At 50.3% G+C, this 20,587-nt stretch overlaps 1 protein-coding gene, 1 long non-coding RNA gene and 1 pseudogene across 2 annotated transcripts; 2 read left to right on the plus strand and 1 right to left on the minus strand.

The window, feature by feature from the left end:
- Positions 1 to 5,892: 5,892 nt before the first annotated feature.
- On the minus strand, positions 5,893 to 12,536 carry GATA1 (GATA binding protein 1). The gene is made up of 6 exons (XM_059385427.1): positions 12,412 to 12,536; positions 8,586 to 8,822; positions 7,740 to 8,117; positions 7,489 to 7,634; positions 6,791 to 6,916; positions 5,893 to 6,411 (listed from the first exon to the last, which is right to left on the minus strand). Exons 2-6 carry the CDS (start codon positions 8,803 to 8,805, stop codon positions 6,037 to 6,039), a joined length of 1,245 nt encoding a protein of 414 aa, XP_059241410.1. The 5' UTR covers positions 8,806 to 8,822; positions 12,412 to 12,536; the 3' UTR covers positions 5,893 to 6,036.
- LOC132007304 (uncharacterized) lies at positions 10,403 to 16,513 on the plus strand. Its single transcript, XR_009401300.1, has 2 exons — positions 10,403 to 11,165; positions 15,640 to 16,513. It is a non-coding gene; the product is annotated as an uncharacterized LOC132007304 (long non-coding RNA).
- Positions 16,514 to 18,475: 1,962 nt separating this feature from the next.
- Positions 18,476 to 20,587, plus strand: part of LOC132007144 (mammalian ependymin-related protein 1-like) — a 3,579-nt pseudogene continuing 1,467 nt past the window's right edge.

Here is a 20,587-nt window from a genome sequence, read left to right on the forward strand (position 1 = left end):
GCTTGTGCTCTCTCTTTCTCTGTCAAATAAATAAATAAGTTCTTTTTTAAAAAAAATAGTTTATTTATTTGACAGAGACACAGTAAGAGAGGGAACACAAGCAGGGCCAGAGGGAGAAGCCCCATGTGGGACTCGATCCCACAACCCTGGCATCATGACCTGAGCCAAGGCAGACCCGTAACAACTGAGCCACCCAGGTGCCCCATAAATAAATTCTTTTTTTAAAAAATGAAGAGACCAGCTGAAGTCTGACTTTGGCCTGAAGGCTATAGTTTTCTGATCCTGCTGTAGAGTGTCAGTCTTTGGTTTCCTTTATCTGGCTGGGATTCTTTCACAGGATTGAATGCAGAGTTTCCGTGCTTCCTGAAGAGAGGTATTCCTTTTGTGTGAGGACTGCGATTCATGGACAGGATAAGGTCATTTTTGGTGTTCTACTGGGTCAGTGTTCATCGACAGAGTGAGGATAGGGATTCCTGTAGTTTCCATGCTTTTGTTGCCTCTCCTGAACCAAGCAGGGATTTCTATACAGGGCAAGACAGTTGTTTAAGGAGAGCTCCAGACTAGGGGTTCCCAAACAAGTTCAGGATGAGGCTCCTTAGACTGCATTATGAGTTTCCTACAAAGAGATCAGATGGTCCAGTTCAGGCTCAGCACAAGTATTTCTCTACAGGTTCAGAGCTATGTTAATGTAGGCAGTAGGTACAGGTGTTCACGTCTAGATTCGATCAAGGAATTGTTTTCAATTGGGCTAAATTAAAAAAAATTTAATATCTTATTTATTTATTTATTTGAGAGAGAGAGAGAGAGAGAGAGTGGGGAGAAGAGCAGAGGGAAAGGGACCAGCAGACTCCACGCTGAGTGTGGAGCCTGATGCAGGGCTTGATCTTACAACCCAGAGATCATGACCTGAGCAGAAATCAAGAGTCAGATGCTTAACGACAAAGTCACCCAGGCACACCTGAGCTAAATTTTTTTTTAAAGATTTTATTTATTTGTTTGACAGACAGAGATTACAAGTAGGCAGAGAGGCAGTCAGAGGGAGGAGGAAGCAGGCTCCCTGCTGAGCAGAGAGCCTGATGCTGAGCTTAATCCCAGGACCCTAGCATCATGACCCGAGCAGAGGCTTTAACCCACTGAGCCACCCAGGCCCCCCCCCCTTTTTTAAAGGATTGAGCTAAATTTGTTTTTTTAAAGATCTCATTTATTTATTAGAGCGCATATGTGTGAGAGAGAGCATGAGTGTGTGTGAGAGGTAGAGGGAGAAGCAGTCTCCTTGCTGAGCAGAGAGCATGGGGCTTGATCCCAGGATTCCGGGATTGTGACTTGAGCCAAAGGCAGATGCTTAACTGACTGAGCCACCCAGGCATCCCAACTGGGCTAAATTCTGCTAGCTGCTGTAACAAACCCAGAATATTAGACAATTACAAATAAATGTTTATTTCTTGCTCATATAAAGTCCAGTGTGAATATTGCTGATCATTCAGAAACTCAGGCAACTTCCACTTTGTGGCTCTGCTGTCCTCTGAATCCTTGGAGTTCGCACTATTGAGCTGGTAGATAGGAAAAGAGAGTGAAGGATTCCATGAGAGATTTATATGGGCCGGGCTTGGAAGTGGTGTATATCACTTTGCCCACACTGCATTGGTCAGAATTCTGTCACATGTCCACATCTCACTGTAAGGGAGGTCAGAAAGGTGAGTGAGCTCAGGAGAACACAGGATTGAAAAACCTATAGCAGGGCCTACTACAGGAGTCTACAGACCCCACAGAGCTATCAGTCCCATGTGGCAGCCACTAGCCACAGTCAGAATAATGGTTCCTATAAAGGGGGGAAGGTGGGGCTTCCAGGACAAGGTCAGGGCCAGGGCTGTCAGAGAGAGTCAGGTCAGAACATCCTGTTTGGGGTTAAGAGAATGTTTCCAGAAAGCAAGATTAGGAGTTCCTATAAAGGATCAGGCCAGAGGGGTGCTTGAGTGACTCAGTCAGTTAAGCATCTGCCTTCCGCTTGGATCATGATTCCGGGGTCCTGGGATCGAGTCTTGTGTGGGTTCCCTGCTCAGTGGAGAGCCTGCTTCTCTCTCTCTCCTGCCATTCGCCCTGCTCATGTTCTTTTGCTCTCTCACTGTCAAATAAATGAATAAAATCTTTTTTTTTAAAGGATCAGGCCAGAGATTCCTGTGAGTGGAGTTAAGGATTTCTGTTGAGAGGAAAAGGTTTTCTATGGAAAGTCCAGTCAGAGGGTTCTAGTACAGTTGTAGGCAAGGCTGCCTGTAGAGGGTCAGGGCTATGAAGCTAACACGTGGTAAAGATGGAAAGCCCTATACAGTATGGCCAGGTGAGGCCATAAATAACTGTATAAGATGAGTTCTAGGCCTAAAGTAGAGGGTCAGGACAGGCATCCATTCCTACCACAAGCTTAGAAAAGGGTTTTCTTTTCTTTCTTTTTTTTTTTTTTTTTAGGAAAGGGTTGTAAGTTCAAGACTGAGGTTCATGTTAAGAATTGGATTACAATGACGGGAGTGGGGACGCCTGGATGGCACAGTTGGTTAAGTGTCCAGCTCTTGGTTTCAGCTCAGGTTGTGATCTCAGGGTCCTGGGATAGAGTCCCGCAGTAGGCTCCAAGCACAGCAAGGAGTCTGCTTAAGATTCTTTCTCTCCCTCTGCCCCTCCCCACCACCTCGCGCATGAGCGCGTGCTCTCTCGCGCTCTCGCGCTCTCTCGCGCGCTCTCTCTCTCTCTCTCTCTTTCTCTCTCTCTCTCTCTCTCTCTCTCTCTCTCTCTCGGCTCCGGTCATGATCTCAGGGTCCTGGGATTGAGCCTTGCTTCAGGCTCTCTGCTCAGCAGGGAGCCTGCTTCCCCCCACCCCCCGCCGCCCCCACCTGTCTGTCTGTCACATAAACAAAATCTTTAAAAAAAAGAGTTGGGGGGCACCTGGGTGGCTCAGTGGGTTAAGCCGCTGCCTTCGGCTCAGGTCATGATCTCAGGGTCCTGGGATCAAGTCCCGCATCGGGCTCTCTGCTCAGCAGGGAGCCTGCTTCCTCCTCTCTCTCTGCCTGCCTCTCTGCCTACTTGTAATCTCTCTCTGTCGAATAAATAAATAAAAAAAAAATCTTAAAAAAAAAAAAGAGTTGGATCATGGGTTTTATGGACTCTACAGGTTAGGGTGTGAGATCAAAGATTGTGGTGCAGAGTGACATCAAGGGTCATTATCAACAATGGAGACAAGAGATTCTGTATTCAGTTGGGAGTTCCCAAAGAGGTTGAAGAAAGTTTCTGCAGAGAGAGCTTGGTCAGTGGTTCAGAACTAAATTTTATTGTGATGCAAGTGTTTCTAAAATGCTATCTGGAGGGTTGAGCTCCAGTACAGTGTGAAGACAGAGGTGTCTTGTCCAAAGTCAAGGCAGGTTTTCTATAGAAAGATCAAGACTACCAAAGAGGGTCAGGACAGGTGTTTCTTTCTTTTTTAAATTTTTTTAAAGATTTTATTTATTTATTTGACAGAGCACAGGCAGGCAGGGGGTCAGAGGGAGAGGGAGAAACAGACTCCCTCCTGAGCAGGGAGCCCAATATGGAGCTTTATCCCAGGACCCTGGGATCGTAACTTGAGCCAAAGGCAGCTGCTTAACCGACAGAGACACTCAGGCACCCCAGCGCAAGTGTTTTCTAAAGGGTGGTGAAAGGGCTTCCTTAGAGTGTGAGCTCACAGATTCCTAACTGGCCTGAGTCCAAGGTTCCAGTGCCATGGGAGGACAGGGCTTTCTCCAAAGCAAGGTGAGGACTGATGCTTCTGTCCATGGTCAGCATGGGTTTCCTGTTGCTAATTAGACAAAGGGTTCCCTTAGAGTGTCAGGCTAGGGCAGCTGTTCTGGGAGGTAAGAGCTGGGGCTCCTGAGCAAGGGAGGGCCAGGCACATGTCCAGCACAGTTTCTGAGAGGGGTTTCTGTTCCAGATGCAACAGGGGCTCTTACAGGTTAAGAGGGCTGGGGTTCTGTGGGATGGCCAGGGAGGCAGGAGGCTTTTACAAAGACCAGGGAGGTTCTGGACAATCCCTGTAATGAACATGGACTGCCACGATTCTGCAGAGGGCCCGCGTGGCCAGTAGCTGAAGGAGAGCTGTCCTGAGAACATCTGCTTACCCCTACTATGTTCAGGACCCGCGGGCCCACGGTCTTTGCTCTGGGGCTCTGGGGGAAAGCCATAAAGAGAAGCAACCCAAAAGCAAATTCAGATGTGAGTGGATTGAGTGATGAGAGCAAGAGCAAGGGAGGGGGGTAGAGAGAGAGGCAGCCCAGTTAAGTGTGAGCAAGACTCATATGGGGGGGAAGTGGTATTCAAAATCCACTCCTTAAACTCTGTGTGGCCAGGGCAAGTAACACCAGTTATGAGCTTTACTTTTTCATTAGCAAAACAAAAATGTAAAGTGTGTAATATACTTTCCTTTCCTTGGAGTAATTTTTTTTCCAGGTGTTCAGGAACTAAAGCAACTGAAGCTTCCCAGCTATTGCCCGACCCACAGTAAATGCTCAGCAAATGGGGCTCCTTGCTATCAGGAGCTGCTGGGTGGTATGGAGACTAAACCACAGAACCTGGCTTGGCCCCCTGTCTCCAGCTATGTGGCCTCCAGTGAGCTACTTAACCTCTCTGGCTCAGGGTGTCACCTGACTCCACACAGGCTCCTATGTAAGGGTTTTCCATTTTGGAATTTCTTTTTTCTTAAGTAGGCCCAAAATGGGGCTTGAACTTGTGACCCTGAGATCAAGACCTCATCTGAAGAGTCTGAGGCTTAACTGCGTGAGCCACACTGGTGCCCCAGGGTTTTCCATTGTGGAAGAACAGATTCTACTCAGGGTGGGGAACAGCTGGCCCAGGTGAGTAGGTGTGTTGGCGTGGGAGTTGGCATGGTGGGGGGGGGGGGGCTCCCCCCTACCTACGGGGTCTAAATATCATCCCCAGAAGTTATTTTGTCCTCCTAATCTTCCCCTCTCTTTCTCTACCATTTCCCACAGAGCTGCAGGCCGAGCTGGGCCCAAAGAGATAAGCGATGACTGACAGGGAAGGTCCCCCGGATAGCCTCATGGTCGCACACTGGCCTTCTGACCTTCTGGACAGCTCCCATTCCAGTCCCCTCTTCCCCCCGCCCCCCCTTTCCTCTCCAGCACATGTCTTGTGTCCTCTGGAAAGGGGGTCCCTGATGTAGACCCAGCTGAAACTCTGCATGTTGATACTTTCCACGAACGAGTACACACAGAACTGCTTACACCTGACAGCCACTCAAGAGACACTGTGGCCTGGCACACACCACGGGATCCGCACTCCCACACATGTAGACTTGCAGAGAAATGCTGCCGTTACCCGAGCCCCAGGACTCACTGGATGTGCAGACCCCCGTGGTGCTGCTCTAAGACTTCACACGCCCCCACACACAGCCTGCGTTCAACGTTCCAGAAGCATCTGTCCGTCCAGGTCTGTGCCCCACACATAAGACATCACACTGTCTTAAAGATCACCCCAACGTGGCGTGTAGTCACATGGACACCATGCCATGCATTCCTCCCGCGTGTGCCAACCGCACATGCACTCCACGTCCTCTCCTGTACTCCTGGCTCCCACTGTTGCCATGTGTCATGCACCCCGTCTTGCAGAGCCTCACCCCCTCAATCACATGCCGTATCTCACCCTGTGGTGTGTGGTGACCCATGCAGTCTCGGGCCACCTAGAAGCTGCCACATGCACTTTCACAAACATTGTTCACAATTGCATGTCACAACCCACAATTGTGAAGTGTCACACAGGCGCCCACACCAGACGCTATCCTCAGAGACACCCAGACACATGACCTCCCTCCCGTCGTTCTTGATTTGGTCCCACACAGACTCACATCTCCACTCTTGGGACTTTGGACTTTGGTGGTTTTATTTTACAAAAGCTTTGAAGGTCCAGGCCAAGGGGTGGCTAGGCAAGAGGGCTGGGTTGTAATAACTGCTGCCCACACAGGAGAGGGTCCCCGCCCCAGCCCCGAGGCCATGCTCTGTGTCCTCAGGAGCTCAGTGGAGCCACCACGGTGGTGGTGGTGGTGGTGGGAGGAACGGGACCTGCTGGGAAGGAGCCTGTGGGGGAACCCAGCAGGGGTCCTGGGAAAGGCACGAGGTGGCTCATGGGCCCTGACAACACCACAGGGCCCAGGCCTTGGTAGAGATGGGCAGTGCTGGGCGGGCCCAACGTCAAGCCGGAGGCCATCTCCCCACAATTCCCACTCCCGCTGCCCCCGGCCACCACCATGAAACCACCAGCTGGTCCTTCAGCTGCTCCTGTACCTCCCAGACTTGACCCTCGTTTCTTTTTCCCTTTTCCAGATGCCTTGCGGTTTCGAGTCTGGATACCATCCTTCCGCATGGTCAGTGGTCGGTTCACCTGCCAAAAGGGAGGTCCACGGTGTTTCCCAACTCCACATCTTTGCCTCTGTGTCTTGACCAGGGAGGCCATCTCCATCCCACCTTGTTAAGCATAGGGAATTATTTCAGGGACTAGGGGAGCATGACCCTGGTATGGTGCAGGGATTGACCTAAGGAATCCTAAGGAGGAAGGAGGAGGGTCAGGAGGTCATGGAAGGGTGTGAAGAGATGAAGGAATGGGAGGAGGGAGGATGAGGACCAAGGTGGAGGGGAATAGAGAAGGAAGGAGGAAGCAGAAAAGTTGGGGAGAGGGGAGGGTTATGAGGCCAAGTAGACATGGGGATGCAACAGGAGCAGGGGAGGAGGGAGGCTGGGGTGGGGGATGAGGCAAGACAAACCTGGTGTAGCTTGTAGTAGAGGCCACAGGCATTGCACACAGGGTCCCCGCTAGCATTTCTCCGCCACAGCGTCGTGGTGGTTGTCTGGCAGTTAGTGCACTGGGTACCTGCCCGTTTGCTGACAATCTGGGGGAGAGAAAATGTGAAGATCAGCCCACTGGCGGGAGGGGGGATGCTTAGGGGACCCAAGAGGTCAGGGTCGGGTTGAAGGTAGGGCTTCCGGTGCAGGGTGAGAACAGATATAACTTAACAGGACGATGACTGTGGGTGCTGTATGGGATAGGGCTTCCTGGACAGGGTTGGGGATTTTGGTATGGGGGTGATTCCCAATTTTGGCCATACATTGGAATCACCCAGGGAGTTGAAAATCATCCGAAGGCCCAGATGACTCCTTAGGCCAATGAAATCAGCACATCTAGGGGAGGGTGCCAGGCCCCTGGTGGTTCAGGTTGTCCTAAGGTGAGTCCCATGTGAGCCCAAGGAGGAAAACATTGCTGTCGTGCAGGGACAAGACAGGGTTCCTGGAAGTAGCCTATGATGGTAGGTTGAGGATAGGCATTCCTATGCAAAGCTGGGTTCCTGCATGGATGGGGAAGGGATGGGGTTGGGGGATGAGTTCTCATAGAGCAGGAGGACGGGGATCCCTGCACAGGTCCAGAACAGTTCCTAGGGAAGGGGAGGCAGGCCTGGGGTCTTACCAGGCGCTTCTTGGGCCGGATGAGGGGCCTGTTCTGCCCATTCATCTTGTGGTAGAGGCCGCAGGCATTGCATAGGTAGTGGCCCGTCCTGTCCCGCCGCCACAGTGGAGTGGCTGTTGCTCCGCAGTTCACACACTCCCTGGCCTCTGATGGGGTGGACAGAGGGGACGAGGAAGCCCAGGCTCAGCCCAGCTTTGCCTTGGAGAACCCCCCCCGATTTTAACCTCCCTGTCCCTTTGTGGGGACCTCACCACAGGGGGGCAGGGGCAGTGTTCCACGAAGCTTGGGGGAGGAATAGGCCGCTGGATTGAGGGGGCTCCCGGTGGGAGAAAAGAAGGTACTGGAAAAGTCAGGACCCCCGTAGGCACTGCTGGGGACGGGGATGGATGAAGGCAGCGCAGGCCCCAGCGTCAAAAGATCTGGACTTAGCCGCTCTGTCTTTAAGGTCTCCAGGAAGCTGCTGCCGCCTTTCCCATCTGGGTCTTCCGGGGCCTGGGGAGGGGAGTCCTCACGGGTGGGGCACACGGCTGCGGCAGGGTAGAGCCCCGTCTTGCCATAGGTCCAGCTGGCATACGGTGAGCCCCCTGGGATCCCCTCCATACAGTTGAGCAGTGGGTACACCTGAAAGACTATTATGGAGGGTGGGTACAGGAAGGAAGGAGGGATCAGTCCAAAGCCATGGCGGTGCCCCACAGCTCCGACTGAGTGGCCAAGTCTCCAGTCTTCCCACAGGCAACTGGAACAGCTAGCTGCTGGCCATCGGGTAATTCCTGGACATTGACCCCCATGATCACTTTGGCATCTGTGGTAACCTCCACCCGTTTCCAAAGGGGCGTTGAGGATGCCCTTTGGGATTCAGAGCCCCATGGGTCCCTTGACAACGAGGGCCGCCACCACCCACTTCCAATGTTGCTTTCCAGTATGGCTATAGCAAGACTGCGCATGGGGAGCATTGGCATCAACTGGGGGAAATGGCTATTTTCAAGATGACCTCTTAGTGGGATTCTGCCCTAGCTAAGGGTCACCCAGACATGGATGTCCATGGCCACCCAGACAGCACGGAGCCTGTGCTAAGACAGCCACCCGGAGGAGTTTACCTGGGGAGTGCCTGTAGGCTTCAGCATCCCTGTAGTAGGCCAGAGCTGCCGCTGCAGCTGTGGCAGTGCTGGGGGCCGTGGAGGAGGCTGCTGCATCCAATCCCTCGGGCCCAGAGGAGAAGAAGACCCCCGATTCTGGTGGTGAGGATACCAAGGCCGGGTCCACAAACTGGGGCAGGGGCTCGGAGGTCCCCAGGGCCCCTAGGCCAGGGAACTCCATGGGGCCTTGGATGGGACCTGTGAGGACGGGAGGGGTCCTCAGACTCCAAACTCCTCCTCCCCTTCCCACCGCCCCCTTCTCTCCTGTCTCCCTTTCCTACTCCATTCCCTCAGTCTTCCTGTCCCTCTTTTCCTCCCCAGATGTTGCCCCTTCTTCCGCTCCATCATCCCCTCCTTCCTTCTGCCCAGCCCCCTTCCTCTCCTTCCCTTTTATTCCCTCTTCTCCCCTTTCGCTTTCCCCTTCTTCTCTCGCCCTCCTCCCATCTCTTCTTTTTCCTCCTCTCACAACTCCCCCTCTTCCCCCTCTTCTCTTCCCACTCCTCTTCTCTTCCCACTCCTCCCTCCTCTTTGGGCCCCTTATACCCTCATTCTTTCTTTCCCCTGCCCTCCTCTCCCTCTACCTGTTGCCCCTCCTCCTCTCCCTCTTCTGTAACCAGCCACCTCTTCCACCTTCCCCCTTTCTACATCTCTTCCCCGCCTCATTTTCTCTTTCCCTCCTGCCTGTCCCCTTCCCCTTCTCCTGTGCTCCTTTTCCTTCATCCTTCTCCTCTCTCTCCCTTTCTGGTCATCTTTTTATCTTCTCATTTTCTCCCCCTCCTCCTCTTCTCTCGCTCTAGAGGAGACTGGGTGGGATGGGCTGGGGTGCAGAGCCAAAGGCCCCTGAGCCACATGTCACCCCTGGGACCTTGGGGTTCACCCTCCTGTGCTCCCCAACTTCATCCCTATCTGTTGCATGTTTTAACTTTCTCAGAAACCCATGGTTTCCGGCTTGACTCCTCCCTCCCCCCACCTCCGTTGGGTCTGCAGACAGAGGGCCCCCTCAGTTCCTCCCCACTCCATGGGGGGGGTCAGTACCCCCCACCGCTTATCTCTGCCATCCCCGCCCAACTTTTGAAATCACCCCAAGGCTACTGGCTTCCTCTGAGGAGGGGTACAGGTCTGCCCGGGGGAGGCCTACCATAGTTCTGCTTTTGGGTTCCTTCATTTCCAGCCAGCCCCAGGCCTCAGTTTCCCCATATGCCAGATAGGAGGTAGTGACAGGGGCCCAGCTAAGACCCGTGAGATGGCGGCTTCGTCTTTGCCCCTTTGTCTCTGTCCTTCCCTGTGTGTGTATCTGTGTCCCTGTGTCTCTCTCCTGGCGACACTCTCTCTTCTCCAGCCTGGCCCTCCATATTTCTGTCCCATTGTCTTATGCTACCATGATATGTCTTGTCCTCTCTCTTTCTCTGCTTTAATGAGTGCCGAATTTCCCCCCTCCCTTTCTCTGGCTTTCCATGTCTCTATCTCTGGCTGTCTCTCTCCATCTTCATCTCCATGTCTTTCACCTCTTTCTGTTTCACTTGTTCCTCCCTCTTCAGTCACGTCTCTGAATGTCTCTGCATCTCTCCCTCTCAGTCTCTTTCTGCTTGTTTGTCTCCTCTCTCTCTCTTTCTGCCCTCTGGCTTTATTTCCATGTCTGTCTTACTAGTCCCACATGCTTGGCCATACCCCACTGCACACAGCCCGGGTGAGGAGCCGGCAAACCTACTCTTGCCCCTGACTTGCCCTGTGAATCCGGAGGCCTCAGTTTTCCTGTCGTTGGGGTGGAGTAACAGAGATAGGGGAGAAGGCCATCTTCACAGCCCCAGCCTACGTGAACCACTGTGTGAACACGCTGAAGGTTGGGCTCAGGGTTGGGGCTTGTATGGGTAAAGAGAGGAGCCCATGATTGTGTGGGTAAAGAGAGGTGCCCATGGCTGGGTCCACCACCAGCCTTGCCCAGGCCCCAGGATCTCCACTCATTCTCCCCAGAGTGGGTGTCTTGCCTCCTCCTCTGTTTCCGTCTCTTTCCTCTGCGTCTCTCCATGATTTCTTCTATCTGTGAAGCTCTCTCTACATTCCTGCCTTGCTCGTTTTCTGTTCCTGGGTCTCCTTCACTTTCCTACTATCTCTGTTTCTCTTTTCTTTTTCTTCCTGTCTCTTGCTGTTTGTCACTGTCTCTTCTTCTGGCCCCCACCCCGCTCCGTTTCTCCCTTCCTTCTCTGTCTGCCTGTCTCTTGTTCTTTTTGTCTCTGTCTCCACTGTCCTTTATCCCCCTCATCCTCATCTCACTACTCTCCCATGATCTCCCTCCAGTCCCACTGCCCCACATCCCTGTACCTAGCACCTTGGTGGCTCCAGGGCTGCCCACCCCTCCTATGGCAGGGGCCCAGCCCCCCCACCCCCAGTTATCACTCTCCGGACAGAGATAAAGTTTATCTCGAGGCTGGGGGATATGAAAGCTCCTTATCAGCTGCCCTACTAGAGTAAGTGCTGCCCCAACGGGCAGCAGGCAGCAGGCCGGCACCCTCAACTCTCCCAAGGCCCAGCCCCTCACCCCAGGTAACATCCCTATCCCAGCCATCAAGGGAGGGTCTCTTGGGACTGAAGGGAGCCGAGATGTGGGGTGGGGGCAGATGAGTCTTGGGAGGCTTTGAGGTGGAATTTGAGGGTCAGATGGGTGGAAGAGTCAGGGAGAGGTTGGAGGTAGAGCTATAGTGTTTGGGGAGAGCAGATACGGGGTTTGAGGAGCAGAGACAAATTTGAAAGGTCACAGTTTGGGATCAGAAATAGGTTGGAAAAGCAGAACTCAAGGTTGGAGATCTGAAGTGAAGTTTGAGAGCCAGAGAGAACGTTCAGAAGCTGGAGATGTAGTTCGGGGGTCAGAGACAAATTCTGAGGACCATGGAAAAGTTTGGGGGTTCTGTGGGCTTTGCTGGAGCAGAGATGGAGTTTAGGGGTCAGAGATGGGTTTGGACAGGCAGGAGTGTGTCTGATAAAGATGTGTTATGGGAGCAGAGGAGGAATTTGAGAACTGAGATGGAATTGGGGTGGAGAAAGACGGGGCCAGAGGAGATCCAGGGGGCCAGAGACACATTTAGGGGCTGAGATGGGGTTTAGGGAAGGCAGGCATGAGGAGGATTCATGTCGTAGAACAGACTTGGGATAGTAGACTTCGTGTTTAGGGTGACAGACTTTTTGGTGTGTGGGCAAGGGGCTAGAGGAGAGTAGTGGTTTGGGGGGGGGGGGATCAGAGAGAAGTCACAGGGAACAAATAGGAGGGTTGAGAGGCACAGACAGAGATAAGAGGATGAAGCCAGGGTTTAGGGGACTAGAGAATTTAGAGCAGAAACCAGGATGGGGATCAGACAGGGGCTTGGGGAACAGAAATAGGCATGGGAGAGCAAAAGTGAGTTTTGGGGAGAAAACAGAGACAGAAACAATTCCAGGTGAGTGAAAACCAGATTCAGGGCAGAGCTAGGATTTAGGGGAGAAAGGCATGTTGTAGGGGGCAGGGATGGTGTGTGGGGAGCAGAGTTAAGTCATCAGAGGAACAGATACCTTGGAAGGAGAGGATGGAAGTCAGGGCAGAAAGAGGTCAGTTTTGGGGGTTGGTTTCTGGAGTAGAGATGGGGGCTGGAAAGACAGATGTTTTGGAGGAGCGGTAAAGGGTTTCAGGGGTGGTAGACACTTTGGGGACCAGTGGTGGGTTGGGGAGGCTAGAGAAGGCTGGAGGGGTAGCCTTGAGGTAAGGGACAGCAGGCTTGGGGTTTGCCTTGCTGGGGGCTTTTGGGGGGCTGAGACTGACCTGGGCTGGTTGGTGCAGAGGGTTCGGCCGCTTTGGGGATGTGGCGAGTTCAGTGTGATCCCAGGGGGTGTCCTGGCTGGCCTTGGCCTTTGAGGCTCCCTTCCTCCTTCCCTCCCTCCCTCCCCTCTCCCTCCTCCCTCCTCCCCAGGGAGTGGCTGGTGCCCCAGTGGGTGGGGCGGACCAGAGGAGGGGGCGGGCTCCCTGATGGTGGGGCACCTCTTGGGCAGTGGGGGCCTTCCTCTGCCCCACCTGCCCACCCCATGGATTCTTGGACCCTGTTCAACTTGGGCTCCCGTGGACTTCAGTGTCCAGCCAAACAAAATGGGCTGAAGCCAAGATAAAATGAAAATAGCAGATATGGTTTTATGACTCCACTAGGCTTTTCAGTGAGTGTTTCCAAAGTCCCTCCTGTGTGCTGGGTCAGGCTTGGGCCCTTACATATGTGAATCTTCCCGGCCAACAGGGAGAGGAGGGATGTGACTACCCATTTTGCAGGCAAGAAGAATGAGACTCACAGAGGTTTGGTGGGATTTGAACCAGAGCCCATGGGACATCTTGATGACCCAGGCCCATCTTGGAGGCCTGGCCAGGCCAGGGCTGGCGGGCGGCAGGGGCACACTCACTCAGTGCCCCACTGGGGCTTACGCCAGCTCCGGCCTGCCCTGGGGCAGCAGATAAGTCTTATCAGATGGAGGAGACTGTGGCTGTTGGCTCCGCGGTAACAGGCTGTCTTGGGATGGGGGGCGGGGCTGGGGGGGCACCCAGAGACAGTGGCCTCAACTTGTTGCCCGCCATGCTGCTTTGGAGGCGGGAAACAGGTGGGACCCAGGGTTGGTTTCTCTTCGGGTCCTTGAGGAGCGGGATAGGGTGGGGGAAGGGAAGAAGAACTGAAGGGATAAAGAAGGGAGAGGGACAGAGAGCAAGAGGCAGAGACAGAGAGAGATGGGAATGGGGAGACTCAGGAAGAAAAAGGGACACAACTAGAAGGAGGCAGAGAGGGTAAGGAGAGGAGGGAGAGACGGGGAGGGAGACCCAGCGACAATGAAAGATCTACAGAGAGAGGCAAAGAAAATGAGAGGACAGAAGGGGAAAGATAGAGCCCCAGAGTGACAGAGGCCAAGAACACAGGGTGAGAACCTGGGAAAGGAGACAGAGACAGACAGAGATTCACGGACAGAGTCTTGGAGGAAGTCCATGAGACCCCAAGTGTCAAGTTGGGATAGGCTCTGGGCCGGTGGTGCTGGGGTGGAGGGGACAGGGCCATATGGGTCGATGTGGACCCATGTGATCTGTGGCTCTCTCCTCAACTGCTGAGAGGGACCTCCAGAACCCCTGCACCTCAGTCCCCACCTTTCTACCCTGTCCCGCCTCCCCCAGAGAGGAACAACAGTGATGGCAGCCAGTGTTTCATGCTGACACAGACCACAGGCCAGATCTGTCCTGAGCACTTCCTCTGTGTAAAATCAATGGACTCATGCCCACATGAGGTGTCCAACTTGGCTCCCCATAGAGCAGGGGTAAGACCACCCAGTGGTGGTCCAAGGACTCCATAGGATGGAGCACTGTCCTGACCACCCATTCTACAGATGGGGAGACTGAGACCTGCCAAGGGCACAGGACACTGATGGAGCCCTGGGTCAGTGCAGCCTGCTCCCCCACCGAAGGAGCTTCCTGTCATCCTCTTGCCTCCATGGGCCTCGTCCTCATAAGCAAAATGGGAGGTTTGAGGAGGAAAAAGAACATGGCTATGACTTTGCGTTTATTGACCTCTTGCTGTGTGCAGTGTCCTGTGCTGAGCCCTCATAAGTGAGAAGGCGGGGTGAAAACCTCTATGACTTATGGGGCAGTGTTTTTGGGACTTCCACTCTGGAGCCAACCCCCCACCCCCGTCGTTCATAGCCTGCCCTAACCACAGAGGGGCTGCATGGCCTTGGTCAAGTTACCAGCCTCCCTTGGACCTCAGTTCCTCATCTGTAGAGATGGGGTAATAACAGTGGCTACTCTGGAGGGGGATTGGGACAGTTAAATGAGATTTAATCCACTGAGTGATTTTAACTTGCTTGAATCTGAGATCTCATTAAATGTTAAGTATTCTTATTGATTTACCGAGTACCTACTGTATACAAGGGATGATACTTGATCCTTTTTTTTACTAGCACTACTAATTCTAGTAATGATGCTAATAACATGTGACACCCATACCAATTTTAATTCCTAATCTTAATTCTAATATTGATACTAATCTTAGTGCTAGTAATACTGATATTAATTCTAAATCTAATCATCATTATTCTAATTCTATCCACAACTGTACAAATAAGAATGCTAATTCTGATACGAATACTTTCTCTTTTTTTAGTACTAATATCCTAATAACAATAGCAGCACACAGTTCACTGAGCTGCCCCAGGCACTGTGCTAAGTGCTCTCCCTACTTAATTTTATCCCATTCTCACCATGGTGATATAAGTGCACATAATTGCCGGGAGTGGGCTCAGACAAATGAAGATGTCCATGTAAGAGCTTGTGCTCTTGTCTGAGCTCTGACACTGATTTGCTGCATGATTCCTGGGCAGGCCACACTCTGAGCCTCAGTTTCTTTGCCTGGGTAACGGGTACAATCATAGAACCCCCAGCAAACATTGTTGAGAAGACCACTGGACACAGGTCCTGCCTGGCAAGCCATAGAGGATGAGCTCCGTAGTGGTAACTCTCCTCATTGTTATTTTTTATTAGAAACAACAGTTGCAATATTGGGAGCGAGGTGGGGAAATCTGTTGTCCTCAGGAAGGTCGGGCCAGAGGCATGTCTCAGACAAGAGTTTGGACACTGGACTCAGCCTATTTCTTCGTAACCAGAGCTGAAAAAAGCCTAAGGAAGGGAAGTAAAGGGTGGGGAGTGGGGGCCTCAGAACCCCGGCTCCGTCAAGAGCCAGAAACCCTGAGGCTCTGAAGCCAGGCTCACCCCATTCCCTCCCCCATCCCTGTGGAGGGGGCACAGGCCCAGAAGTCTGCGGCGACAGTTCAGCCAGGAGGGAGGCAGCTGGGAGCGGGCAGATAAGGGAATCAGCAGGGCCAGGCCAGGCTTTGGGAGAGACCCAGGGGGTGGGGGTGGGGTGTCCGGGTCAAGCGTCCCCTATGTCAGGCCTCCATTTGAGGCTCAGCCCCAACATCCTCTCTTCCTGGAAGGCTCTTCTGACTTGTTCCCTTCTCCCTGGCATCTTCTGAGGTTCTAGAGCGTATTTGTACCTCATCCAGACGAGTCCACCAAGCCAGAGGAGTCCACCAAGCCAGAGGCAGAACCTAATTCCCCTTGGTGTCCATCGCACAGAGAAGCACTTCAACCAGAGCCTGGCTGAGGAGTCCCTCCTTTGTCTCAGAACTGAGCTGTTGCATTTTTTTTTTTAAGAGACAAGTATAAAGGATACTGTAACAAACTTTCACCTTTGTCAAACATTAATATTTTGCCTTATTTGCTTCAGATGCTTTTGAAAGACATATATTCAGGTCCAGCTGAAGTTCTTATACAAAGTCCATTTCCTCTCTCCTTCCACTACCTCGAGTTTGGGGTTTGTCTCCCTCGTGAGTATTTTCATTCCCTTACTATGTGTGCATGTATCGGTAAACAGCTTATGATACCGGGGGTCTTTGGCTTGGTTTTGAACTGCATATACACAGAATAACATGGCTTATGTTTCTTTTGTTCTGCATAGTGTCTGCGACATTCACCCACACGCTGTCATGTGTATTAATAGTTCTTTTTTACTGAGATGTCATTCACATACCACAAAATCCACCCTTTGAAGTGTACATTTCAGTGGTTTTTATATTCATATCATTGTACAGCTATCACCACTGCCTAATTCCAGGACATTTTCATGATCCCAAAAAGAAGGCTGTCATGTTAGCAGACATTCCCTATACTGTTATCCCTAGAAACCACTAATCCACTGTCTGTTTCATGGATTTGCCTATTCTGGACTTTTCATATGAACAGAATCATATAATATATGGCCTTTTGTGACTGGCTTCTTTCACTTTGCACAAAGTTTCCAAGGTTTTCCCACATCTTCGCATGGATTAAACTACTTCATTCCTTTCTACGACTGAATGATATATTGTATGAACATTCAATGTTACACTTGTCCATCCAATGAACTGACTTTTTTGGGGGGGGTCATGAATAATACTGCTATGAGCATTCATATTAAGATTTTTATGCAGACATATGATTTCAGTCCTCTTGGGTACACACCTAGAAATGAAATCTTGGAGCTGTTGGGAGAGGCAGGTAGAGGGAAAAACAGGCATGGGACTTGATTCCTGGACCCTAGGATCATGACCGGGGCTGAAAGCAGGGGCCCAGCCAACTGAGCCACCCAGGGGCCCCAGTATGAGTTCTTTATATATTCTGGATCCTAATCATTTATCAGATAATGGGATTTTAAAATAGTTGCTCCTATTTTAGGGTTGTCCTTTCACTTTGTTGTGTCCCTTGAAGCACAAAAGCTTTTAGGTCTGATGAAGTGCAAGTTGACTTTGGTTGTTTATGCATTACATGTTGTCTAAGAAACATTGCCTAACCAAAGTCATGAAGATTTATGCCTGTGTTTTCTTCTAGAAGTTTAATAGTTTTAGCTCTTACATTCATGTCTTTGATTTTTTTTTTTAGTTAATTTTTCTATATGGTGTGAAGCAGGGGTCCAGTTCCGTTCCTTTGCATGTGGATGTCCAGTTGTCCCAGCACCATTTTTTTATATCTTAGAATGTATGCATGTTCAACTTTAATTTTTTTAAAATATTGATTGATTGATTGATTTGACAAGTAGGCAGAGAGGCAGGCAGAGAGAGACCGGGAAGCGGGCTCCCTGCTGAGCAGAGAGCCTGATGTGGGGCTCGATTCCAGGACCCTGGGATCATGACCTGAGCTGAAGACAGAGGCTTAACCCACTGAGCCACTCAGGTGCCCCCAACTTTAAGTTTTTAACATCTTAATTTAATTTTATTTTTTTCATGTTCTGAGATTCATTGTTTTTTTTTTTTTTTTAAAGATTTTATTTATTTATTTGACAGACAGAGATCACAAGTAGGCAGAGAGGCAGGCAGAGAGAGAAGGGGAAGCAGGCTCCCCGCTGAGCAGAGAGCCCGATGTGGGGCTCGATCCCAGGACCCTGGGATCATGACCTGAGCCGAAGGCAGAGGCTTTTTCCTCTGAGCCACCCAGGCGCCCCTGAGATTCACTGTTTATGCACCACACCCAGTGCTCCATGCAATACGGGCCCGCCTTAGTACCCACTACCAGGCTCACCCAACCCCCCCAGCCCCTCCCCTCCAAAACCCTCACTTTGTTTCTCAGAGTCCATAGTCTCTTATGGTTCATCTCCCCCTCCAATTTCCCCCAATTCACTTTTGCTTTCCTTCTCCTAATGTCTTCCATGTTATTCCTTATGCTCCACAAGTAAGTGAAATCATATGATAATCGACTCTCTCTGCTTGACTTATTTCACTCAGCACAATCTCCTCCAGTCCCGTCCATGCTGATACTAAAGTTGGATATTCATCCTTTGTGATGACTGCGTAATATTCCATTGTGTATATGGATCACATCTTCTTTATCCATTAGTCTGCTGAAGGACATCTTGGCTCCTTCCACAGTTTGACAGTTGTGGATACTACTGCTGTGAACATTTTTTTTTAAAGTGGACTTTTAAAAAGATTGTATTTACTTGTTTATCAGAGAGAAAGAGAGAGAGGGACAGAGAGAGCGCAAGCAGGGGGAGCAGCAGGCAGAGGGAGAAGCAGGCTCCTGGTTGAGCAAGGAGCCTGATGTGGGGCTCGATCTCAGGAACCTGGGGCCATGACCTGAGCCGAAGGCAGATGCTTAAGTGACTGAGCCACCCAGGCAATCCCCACAGCACCATTTGTTAAAAAGACTATTCTTCCTCCATTGAATTGCCTAGGCACGCTTGTCAAAAATGAGTTGCCCATAGTGTCTAAGTTTATTTCTGGACTCTGTTCTATATCTATTCTTGTGCCAGTACCTCTTAGTCTTGACTATTATAACCATGTACTATGCTTTTAAATCGGGAAGTGCGAGTCTTCCAACTGTGTTTTTCTTTTCTTTTCTTTCCTTTTCTTTTCTTTTAAGATTTTACTTATTTTTTTGGACAGAGAAAGACACAGCGAGAGAGGGAACACAAGCAGGGGGCATAGGAAAGGGAGAAGCAGGCTCCCCGCTGAGCAGGGAGTCCAATGTGGGGCTCAATACCAGGACCCTGTTGAGCTGAAGGCAGACACTTAACTGACTGAGCCACCCAGGTGCCCCCAGTTATGTTTTTCTTCAAAATTTTTGGAGCCATTCCTAGCATTTTCATATGAATTTTAGTATCAGTTTGTCAATTTCTGCAAAGAAACAGGCTGGGATTCTGATCGGGATTGCACCAGCCCTGTAGATCGCTTTGGGGAGTATTGCCATTTTAGCACTATAAAGTTTTCAATCCATGAATAGAATATGTGATGTCTTTTTTTAAAGATTGTATTTATTTATGAGAAAGAGAGGACAAGTAGAGAGAGCAGCAGAGGAAGAGGGAGAAACAGGCTCTCTGCTGAGCAGGGAGCCCAATATGTGACTCGATCCCAGGACTCTGGGATCATGAACTGAGCCAAAGGCAGATGCTCCACTGACTGAGCCACCCAGAAGCCTGTATTTAATTTCTCTAAATAGCATTTTATAGTTTTAAGTGTATAAGTCTTACCTATCTTGTGTTAGATACATTACTAAATTTATTCTTTTTCATGCTATCATAAATGGAATTGCTTTCTTAATTTCATCTTTGGATTGTTCATTGCTAGTGTATAGAAATATGATTAAGTCTTGGGGTGCCTGGGTGGCTCAGTGGGTTAAGCCTCTGCCTTCAGCTCAGGTCATGATCTCAGGGTCCTGGGATTGAGCCCCACCTTGGGCTCTCTGCTCAGCAGGGAGCCTGCTTCTCCCTCTCTCTCTGCCTGCCTCTCTACCTACTTGTGATCTCTCCCTCTGTCAAATAAATAAATAAAATCTTTTAAAAAATGATTGAGGGGCACTTGGGTGGCTCAGTGGGTTAAAGCCTCTGCCTTCGGCTCAGGTCATAATCCCAGGGTCCTGAGATCAAGTCCCACATCAGGCACTCTGCTCAGCAGGGAGCCTGCTTCCTCATCTCTCTCTGTCTGCCAAATAAATAAATAAAATCTTTTTAAAATTTTAAAACAAAATAAAAAATTAAAAAAATGATTAAGTCTTGTCTGATCTAGTATCCGGCAACCTTGCTGAGCTCATATGTATATAATGGTTTTGTTGTGGGTTCCTTGAGATTTTCTCTGTATAAGATCATGTCATCTGCAAATAATGGTAGTTTTACTTCTTTTTTCCAATCTGGATACTTTTTCTAACCTAATTGCCCTGGCAAGAACCTCTAGTACATTGTCGAATAGAAGTGGTAAGAGGGGACATCCTTGTCTTGTTCCTGATATCCAGGAGAAAGTTTTTAGTCTTCTGTCATTAAGTATGATATTGGCTATAGGGTTTTGTAGATTCACTTTATCAGTTTGAGGAAGTCTTATCTGGTTCTAGTTTGTTGAGTGTTTTTATCATGAAAGGGTGTTGAGTTTTGTCAAATGCTTTTTCTGCCTCTGTTGAGAAGATCTTTTGGTTTTTGTCCTTTATTAATATGGTATATTACATTGATTTTCTTATGTTGAACAAATCTTGGATTCCTGGGATAAATCCCACTTGGTCATGGTATATAGTCCTTCTTATATATTGCTGAATTCTCTTTACTAGTATTTTGTTGATGATTTTTGCATCTATATTCATAAGAGATATTGGTCTGTAGTTTTCTTGATGTGCTTGTATCTGGTTTTGGTATTAGGTTAGTGCTGGCCTTGTGAGTTTATTCCTTTTTATGGCTGAGTTGTATTCCATGGAATATGACATTCCATGGAATGGCTATACCGTAGTTTGTTTATTTTTTTTCAAGATTTTATTTACATATTTGACTGACAGAGATCACAAGTAGGCAGAGACGCAGGCAGAGGAGGAGGGGAAAGCAGGCTCCCCGCTGAGTAGAGAGCCCGATGTGGGGCTCTATCCCAAGACCCTGGAATCATGACCTGAGCCAAAGGCAGAGGCTTTAACCCAC

This window comes from Mustela nigripes, chromosome X (genome assembly GCF_022355385.1).
Source record: "Mustela nigripes isolate SB6536 chromosome X, MUSNIG.SB6536, whole genome shotgun sequence".
Lineage (NCBI taxonomy): Eukaryota > Metazoa > Chordata > Mammalia > Carnivora > Mustelidae > Mustela > Mustela nigripes.